Source organism: Ostrinia furnacalis, unplaced genomic scaffold (genome assembly GCF_004193835.3).
Source record: "Ostrinia furnacalis isolate ACB-3 unplaced genomic scaffold, ASM419383v2 OfSCF1490, whole genome shotgun sequence".
Taxonomy (NCBI): domain Eukaryota; kingdom Metazoa; phylum Arthropoda; class Insecta; order Lepidoptera; family Crambidae; genus Ostrinia; species Ostrinia furnacalis.
Window position 1 is genome coordinate 1,815 of NW_021131729.1, and position 9,705 is coordinate 11,519.

Below are 9,705 nucleotides of genomic sequence, written 5' to 3' on the forward strand. Positions count from 1 at the left end.
GCGAAGCCACGAGCGGCACTGACTGTTTAGGACTTAAAAAGAGGCAGCTACTCGAAATCGCAACCCGAATAGATGGCGGGCGAAAAAGTTATTCGAATTTTTCGAGTCACCCGGTCTCTCAGACATATACGTCACCAATGGCGGGTTAAGTTTAAGTTTAGTTCAGAGAACAAATGCTCCAAGCAATAAGTGATCTGAAGAAGCAAGAACTGAGAAAAAGAAGCGAATAATAAACGCGAGAAGTCTCAGCAAGTGAAATAGTGGTTTTATTCCTGCAAGTAGCACCTACTACGCCTGACATAGTAAGGGCAAGCTCTCAACGGCAGTCATCATCGTCCGGTCAGCGCTCTCGAACACACATAAACGCATACACTCCCCGTACGGGTTCGCTTATACCCTGATTATTAATATACCAACTGTTGAATTTAGTGCGAATGATATTATACAAACAATATAGAAAGTCAATCTTGTAAGGTAGGTATTGTCGGTCTTGTTAAGAGAAAAAAAAATACATTCATTGTAGTAAGTATCCAATTGGTGTAGGTACACACTACACAGTGTAGTAGGGCAGTAAAAACAATCTTACTATAATATTATAAATGCGAAAGTTTTTGTGGATGTCTGGATGTTTGTTACTCTTTCACGCAAAAACTACTGAACGGATTTTTGTTTATAACCCAGAATAACATATCCTAATAATATTTTTTGATGTCTGGATGTCATGCATGATGTCTGGATGTCATGCATGATGTCTGGATGTCATGATGATGTCTGGATGTCTGGATGTTTGTTACTCTTTCACGCAAAAACTACTGAACGGATTTTGTTGAAACTTTACAGTATTATTGTTTATAACCTAGATTAACATATAGGCTATAATTTATGACGATATGTGACAAATTTTCAATAAATAAATAAGACGTATCTAAAAAGCGCCATCTATCGTCATTGGTAAAATCTACAGCGCTGGACAAACTACTGTTCGCCATCTATCAACATGATATCAATCAACAGATTTTACGAAATAAGGGGTAAAACGAGGTCCACGCGTAGGTACGAAGTCGCGGGCGGCCGCTAGTAGGTAGGGTATAATTTATGACGATCTGTGACAAACTAAAATTCACGCGGGTGAAGCCGCGGGCCAAAGCTAGTATATCATGTTTTGTTATGATTTCGTTTATTGATATTTTTAAACATGAAAAAAACATGATTTGCATCAAACTTTCAACTTTAGAGGCCGATTTACTGCAGGAATAAGCATGATTTGAACCACACCAGCTTAATGGGCGACGTAATTTATGGTATTCTGTCGAATGTCATAGCTAACTTTTTTTTGAAAAAAAGTGGAATTATCATGTTTTGTTCTGTCACTCCTCGTTTGCAGAAAATAAATGACGTTTTTGAGTTTTTTTTATTACGGCAGGATGCACCACGAGCGGTTCCCGTCGCCGACGGCGCGCGCCATGCTGCTGACGACGCCGCAGTGGGGCACGTTCTCCAGCCTGCTGACGGCGTGCTGCGTGTTCCGCGCGACCTTCGTCATGTCGCCGCTGGAGCCCAGCGTCGAGCACGTGCTGCACTTGATGCAAAGCTGCCGGTTATCAACTACTTAATGTAGTTGACAAACACACACACACACACACACACACACACACACACACACACACACACACACACGATTATAAAATGTTCTGTAAAATCGCTCCTATTCATATCACCTTAATGTTATTTTATGTAACCAGCTGAAATTTCCATGTTATAGTCCTAGCATGTAAAACTTAAATATTTCTATGTTAGCCCACAAATGTCGAGGAATCACTGACACTGAAAATACAGTATTTTTTTACTAGTTTCGGTGTCAGGGGTTCACCCCTTGTTAGATCCAAATGTTTAATTGAATAAAATTTATTTATTTATTATTATTAATTATTAATGTAATCATACATTTATGGAGCAGACGAGTCCCTTCTCTTTCGTGTACATACTAAAACCAGTTATTTAACAACATGTAAAGCGTTTTATAGGATGTATTTTAATTTGGCAGCCAACTTGGACGTTCTTCGGGCCACTGTCTGCCATGCAGCTGGCGAAGGCGGCGACGACGCCGGACCACTTCATATCGCTAGAGACCGTGCTGACGCTTGGCTCTCAACTCACGCCCGAAATCATGGCCGCTTTAAAAGTAAGCGATAAAACTTGCATGTTTTTGTGATACTGATTATATATTATTTTATTTATTATTTTATTTTATTGTTAGGAAAACAAACAGCATTCTATAACACATATAGAGTTACCAATTAAACTTCACATTTGCCAAAATAGTTTTCACAGATAGTTATAATATCTAGCAGTCTATCGTAAACACTTAAAGTAAGATTAAATCTGGCAAGTAAAATAATGTGATAAAATAGCTAGATTATTACGTAAGTATATTGTGTGATATTACTAATCTTGAAATGGCATAAGTTTTTTTATTGATTTATAATTTTAGTGATTATAAACAAGAGACGTTTGTAATAAAATATGATAAGAAATACCAGTTGTATTTCGATCATAAATGCCTCCTTAACAATAATAATAAATTTCAAACTTTAATATCAATGAGGTATTAGCTTGCGAACGAAATCGCCAACATGAAATTTTCCTAGTAGCTATTTACTCGTAGCTAGATGTACTGGAGTAAGTCTCTGTACTTTTATCTTCTTTGCGTTGTGCCGTAATTTGCCTGGCAAGGCTAAATTACAAGCTTGAATTATTAAAAACACGTCGTGTTTAACTATATTAATGTCATTGAGGAACGTGTTTGGTTCGTAACAATCAATTAAAGACAAAATGCATGAATTAAAGATTGTGTAGTTAGTTTTGTAGTAAGCGCATAAGTTATAACTGGTGCTGTTCAGATTGTTTCATAAGGTAAGTGTTAAGTTTTTGGCGCTAAGTTTAGCTCGCAATGCATCAGCAAGGCGCCTCCACGAACGAGGAGGGAGTAGCGAATTTTGTGCATCGTGATATAGAGACCAGTTTTGTGCACTCGGCAATGTCAAATAGCATAAAGTATTAATACGGCGGAAGTTTGTCCTGCGTAACTTGAATCTCCTTTTAGTGTTTGCTTTATGAACACGTATACTATGTAGGTAGGGCAAGTGACCCGGTTGTGGCCACCGACCCCTTTGTGGCCATTTAGAACTTCAAATCGTTATAACTAAGGCAAAGACTAATATATTACTCTATGGTTTACGGGAATAAAAATATCTAATATTAGCAACACTGATAGCGTTAACAGCTTTGATGTGTCAAGCTTCACTTCAATTCAACAAGTCATTCTTTTTTGAGAAGCGTTAATTGTTTTAAGTCTTAGCAAAAAGGCTAAGGCGAGCGGGCGAGTAAACAATCATTATTTTCTAAATCCTTCTTATTTTTTTAAATGTTTATGTTAATCCTTAATAAAGAATACACTGTCTAAGTGGTACTAATGATATTTTATCGCTATTTGTTTATTAAGTGGGTTTATGAGAGGTGGCCACTAATGGAGCCAGAATTAATGAATTTTCCCATCTTTGGCCACATGACTGGCCAAAAGTGGTGCACGAAGAACCCCACTTTTGGCCATTTAGTTTTTATCGTGTTTTTTCAATTTTATTACTTAGCTATTTTGATATAAGTAATCGATTCATTTTCAGAGTTACGATTATAATGCCTCCATCGAAACCAAATACTAAAAAAATCGGTGTTGTGAAAAGAAAATTGTTCCAGTACTCACCGCATAAACCTATACTAAAGGTTAATATTGATCTCCTTAATAGGCTAGTTGCCTAAAAAAATTTTTTTAGTCCGTAATGTTTAATATCAAAAAATATTGGACACATATATTTTTATTTGTCAATCTAACAAATAATTACATAGTTATGGTGCGTTGAAGTTGCGCACGACGTCACAACGTGCGGCATTTTTAAGCAAGCGTTGACGTCACGGGCCTCTTCTTATGAACTTTGGGGCGCTTTATCTCTTTAAATTTTCATTAGTTTGAAAAAGTGAAAAATACGTGTAGAGTATTTTTTGATAAGTTAACTGACGGACTAATTAAAACTCTTGTTTTTTTTTATGTTTACCAAAGACACTATACCTATTATTTTTTGTTTTTGTTTTTTGGTGTTTTGTGATAAAAAACGAAAGGCAAAATGGAACAAAAGTCGAAGACACAATTACTTCCTATGATTTCGCCGTTATCTACTACACAAAATAATGAGAATGTTACAACGAGAAGAAAACCAGTAATGAATATATCCACATACAACTCTTTTGATTTACTTGATATGAGAGATGACGAATACATATCATTGGACACACCTATGAATATAGCTAACCGAAGCTGCCCTGAAATCGGCCGGAATCATCAAATACGAATTGAGGAACTTGAAAAAGTTGTAGCAAAGTTACAGTTAGATCTCAGATCGGCTGACAAAGAAATACAGAACTTATTAGCCGAAAATTATAAGTTAAAGGACAAATTAGAACAGAAAGAGAAAAATGTGAATCAACTAAAAACTATCTATTTTTCGTCTTCAGTGGGAAATAATTCATCTAATAGAAGGAAAAGTTTAAGCAATCAACACCCACAAACTAAAGAGAAAAATGTATTAGAACAACAAAATAAAATGGAAACGAAGGGGAAAAAGAGAAGAAAATCCAATAATAGTTCTAATAATAACAGTCAAAATAAAAAAGCCAAGTCTTCGTCAACCCCATGTAAAGTCATTCGGCAAACTGACATCAATAACATTGANTTTTGATAACCTCCCGTTAGCGACGTCGACCACGAAAATACGTTAATCTATTAATTAGAATTGATTAGCAACGTTAACAGTCAGAAAATGGTCTAAAATAATTCAATTAGTCGATTAGAGATAAATAAAATTCCATCTTTTTCTCACTTTATCAGTCTGTCATCTCGTTTGCACATCAATTACTCTTCCACACATTTCTGGAATATTCGAGAAAAAAAGAAACAGGACGGCAACCTCGGACCTCTCGTTTCGAACATTACAGAACCGCGAGGCGCGCGCGCGCGTGTCCGCGGCGCAGCTGCTGCTGCACTGCATGCGCCAGGCGCCCGACTTCGTCTGCATGGTGAGTGCGGCCGCGCGAGCCCGCCGCCGCCGCTGGGACCTCGCTGTTACCCGTCTGTTCTTGCGCCAGATCAACGGCGCCACCGGCGAGCAGACCACGAACCGCGAGATGCTGGAGCTGGCCATCCCTTTCGCGCGCAAGCTGCGAGCCCAGGGCCTGAAGGGGAAGACCGTGATGCTGGTGGCGCGCGACCACGAGCGCACCGTGGCGGTGTACCTGGTCCTGCTGCTGGCGGGCGTGCTCGCGTACCTCACTGATCCTGGGGCCACTAAGTGTATGTACGAACCTCCGAGATTCATGTCTGTGCTGCAGAGATCACTGAGTATTCAAGGAGTCTATTGTGTCTTCGTCGTTTTGCACATTAAACTGTTCTTGTTCCAGATGAGTTGCAGCACTACTTGCGGCTCGTGGAGCCCGCGCTGGTGTTCTGCGACGAGGCGACGCAGGCGGCGGTGCGCGTCGCGACGGCCGACGCGCCCGCGCCCGCGCACGTGCTGCCCATACACGACGACGCGCTGCTCGACTACATCCAGGGACACACCGACGACCTTGACTCTTTCGAGTGCGTACTAAACATTACGGTAGAGTACAATGAATGACGAATTTGACAGTGATTTTATTATTCTTCAAATGCACGAAGCCCCAAAATAAGATTAGCTTCGAATAAAAAGTAGGTCCTTAACTTCTTTATATCCTAATCCTGGTGCCCTAAGCTACTGTGTCTCTTACTTCCATTCTCGTTGTCTCGTATGTGACCCGCGTGGTCGTGCGCAGAGCGGAGGACAGCGAGGAGGGCGCGGCGAGCCTGCTGCTGCCCACGAGCGGCTCCACGGGGCTGCCCAAGGCGGCGCAGTACAACCACCACGGCCTCGTATCGCAGCTCGCCACCCCGTGGTCAGTGCACAATGTTCTGCTCTTTAATAGCATTGCGTATTTGTACAGTTTAATATAGCATATTCCTGATTGAGCTGATGGATTTATTGCTTTTCCGTTTTCACCTAGCATATCTTCTAGAGCTTAATGTACAAACTAGCTTCTGATTTAGCATATTAATGTTGTATCAATTTAAGCGATTTGTCCTTTTTCTTCTCTGATTGGCAAGATGTACGGGCTAACCGCACATAAAAATTTTACATTTCTTACTTGACCTAGTTTAAAATTAGCTAAGTTAGCTTTACGTCATTGCTCGTCACTATGCGTTACAATATTGGTGAATTCAATAAATAAGTGTACGTTCAACACTCGTCGGGTTTGGTTATTAGCTCTCCTCGGAGCCACAATCCCTTCAGCGTCCCTTAGCGAATCCTTAATGTGTGGTTTACTACCGCTACACTTAATATTATAAATCAAAGATGTGTCGTCGGCAATGATTAAGCGATGAGTACCAAAGTGGTGGTCCAAGCTTAGGGTTAAAGCTGTTTTGGGACGTTTAAAAGCGCATTTAATAGAGTATTGGCAGAAAATGAATGACGTTTTTGAGTTTTCGTTTGGCTCTCAACTCACGCCCGAAATCATGGCCGCTTTAAAAGTAAGCGATAAAACTTGCATGTTTTTGTGATACTGATTATATATCTAGCAGTCTATCGTAAACACTTAAAGTAAGATTAAATCTGGTTTGCAGCAATGCAAGTAAAATATGTGATAAAATAGCTAGATTATTACGTAAGTATATTATGCGATATTACTAATCTTGAAATGGCATAATTTTTTTATTGATTTATAATTTTAGTGATTATAAACAAGAGACGTTTGTAATAAAATATGATAAGAAATACTAGTTGTATTTCGATCATAAATGCCTCCTTAACAATATTAATAAAGAAGAACGGTCACGCCCCATACAAAAAAAACCCAGACCCGACAGAAACGAGACATATACCTCATTTTTTTTTTGTAATGTCTTAATTAGTTAAATTATATGTTTTTTTATATTTGAAATCTATGTTTAACACCAAAATATTGCCCTATATTTTTGTTCCGGCGTTACACAAAAACTAATACAAAATGCCTAAAAAAACTAATACAAAAAGACGAAGAAGGAGAACTTTATATTCAGAGCCATCTTTCACAAGTAATAAAGTGAAAATAATATCAATCTTATGGTAGCGTAGGAAACGGAGTTTTTCCTGGTACACGCATAACAGTTATAGTTCTATAGTTGGTTGTTTTTTGTCTGCCTGCAGAGCTACTACAAGAACGAGTCGTAGCTGGCGGCCAGCACGACGGCGGCCGGCTGGCTCCGCACGGGCGACGCCTTCCGCCAGGACCGCGCGCGCCGCCTGCACTACTGCCGCCGCATCAAGTTCTGCTTCAAGTACGAAAACCGGCTGGTGAGTCCAACGCACAACACAATTAATCAAAGTTGACCCTGGAATTTAGCCTGGCAAGGCTAAATTACTAGCTTGAAAAACATATTAATGTCATTGAGGAACGTGTTTGGTTCGTAACAATCAATTAAAGACAAAAGGCATGAATTAAAGATTGTGTAGTTAGTTTTGTAGTAAGCGCATAAGTTATTATAACTGGTCCTGTTCAGATTGTTTCATAAGGTAGGTAAGTGTTAAGTTTTTGGCGCTAAGTTTAGCTCGCAATGCATCAGCAAGGCGCCTCCACGAACGAGGACGGAGTAGCGAATTTTGTGCATCGTGATATAGAGACCAGTTTTGTGCACTCGGCAATGTCAAATAGCATAAAGTATTAAAACGGCGGAAGTTTGTCTTGCGTAACTTGAATCTCCTTTTAGTGTTTGCTTTATGAACACGTATACTATGTAGGTACTCGTATTTGTAAACTGGATGTACTGATTTAGTAACAGATTTTCTTGAACGTTTTAAATCACTTAGGAATTTACGTATACGAGTTCAAGCTCATTTTGGCATATACTTGAGCGCTAACTGTTTCTCTGTTCCGTTGAGTAAAATATAAACACAACGTAATTTGGGGATTACACGACTTGCTTATCGATCTTCCCAGCTATCTCCTGAGGAGTTAGAAAAGGTAATCGGGCAGCTGCCGGGCGTGGCGGAGTGCGTGGTGAGCGACAGCGCGCGCGGGCCCGCGGCCGCCGTGGTGCTGCGCGCCGGCGCCAGCGAGCCCGACGCGCGCCGCGCCATCCACCGCGTCGTCGAGAGTGAGTACACGCGCGAGCCTCGCGGGAGGCGGCTAGCACGCGCCAGGCCTCGCTGACCCGCTCTGCTTGCCCGCAGCGACGCTGAGCGACCACAAGCGGCTGCGCGGGGGCGTCGCGTTCGTGGCCGCCATCCCGCGCACGCACACCGGCAAGGCGCACCGCCAACAAGCCAAGGACCTCATCCAGCGCCTCATAGAGGAAGGCATTTGCTACTATTAGCAATATTTCAAATATCATCATTATTTCAGCCATAGGACGTCTGAAAGTAAATTTTTTATGCAGCTATTTTATTACAGACCTGACATATGAAATGAGTCAATCACATGGAAGTAACAGTTCATTAATAAATATATTTTTCTCGGTATCTCATAAGAATAGAGTACCTACTGTAATTATAGCATCCTCTGTGAATGTCGTGTCAATAAATTATGGTCTCGTCATTAAATCTTGTTTGTTTTCATGTACACATACGTTTAGGTTCCCTAAACTAACAGCATAATATTTACACGCATTTTTGGTATATGTACAAAACGATAAGATATACCTATGTACACCGCACCAGTAAAGGTTATTTAATGAGTAAATGAAATTGTTTTATTATTTTTTATTAATTTAATACCTACTTCAAGGATGCAATATCTTATCGTATCGTAGTCGTAGTGCTAATGGTAACAAACTAAAAATAAAATACACAATTATAATTATCATGATTAACCTTAGACGCTTCATTATTAAGGCATAAGTAGCCTGTGGAAATAAGATCGCAGCCGGCAAGGATCTACTCGTAATTTGATGAATGAATCCTTGCTGCGAGTACTCCCCGACTGGCTGGCCTGCGTAATCTGATTAGCCGCCTCGAGCAGGAACGCCGAACTTCCCCGAATTGTGTTTTATAAGTCTCTTTCAGTGTCTAAAAACACTACTTACAGTATTAAGAAAACATTGTTAAGTATGTTTGTCTATTACTAGCGTCCCGTTCCGATTTCGCTTGGATTAATAAACTGGATTATTTCTGGAATAATACGGTCGTGCCATAGTCGTGGACAGTGCTGAAGCATTATGTTCAGGTCTTAGAGNTGTGCCTACCATGAGTTTACGTTAGGTGAGCTCGCTAGCGAATACGTCAAAAATTTTTATGAAGATTTTATTTCTTGAAAGTAGCCGCTAGGGGCGCTGCACAATATGTCATACATTTAAATGTCATTTTTTTACGCAGTCGCTAGCACACCTAACGTAAACTCATGGTAGGCACACAGGTCTTAGAGTGACGGCCGAGCGCCACTCATTTTCACAAGTGTAGGGTTTGTAGATAACTAAGACTAGTATTCAGGCAGAATTCTTGGCGCTCTTTAAGATCTGAAAAATTGTACAGTGCAAGCAATTTGTACTAGCTTGGCAACACTTTACATGAAAATGTTTTTACGGAAAGTTGACGGACGTATGATCCC

General features: G+C 40.2%; 1 protein-coding gene across 1 annotated transcript; it reads left to right on the forward strand.

Annotated features, from left to right (window-relative positions):
• Positions 1-1,423: 1,423 nt before the first annotated feature.
• LOC114352955 (uncharacterized) lies at positions 1,424-8,625 on the forward strand (the record flags this gene model as incomplete). Its single annotated transcript, XM_028304730.1, has 9 exons — positions 1,424-1,597; positions 2,045-2,182; positions 4,996-5,127; positions 5,197-5,401; positions 5,509-5,689; positions 5,902-6,021; positions 7,346-7,457; positions 8,101-8,257; positions 8,334-8,625. Coding segments are annotated over 9 exons (1,362 nt in total), but the record flags the coding sequence as incomplete, so codon positions are not given.
• Between the last annotated feature and the right edge of the window lie 1,080 nt (positions 8,626-9,705).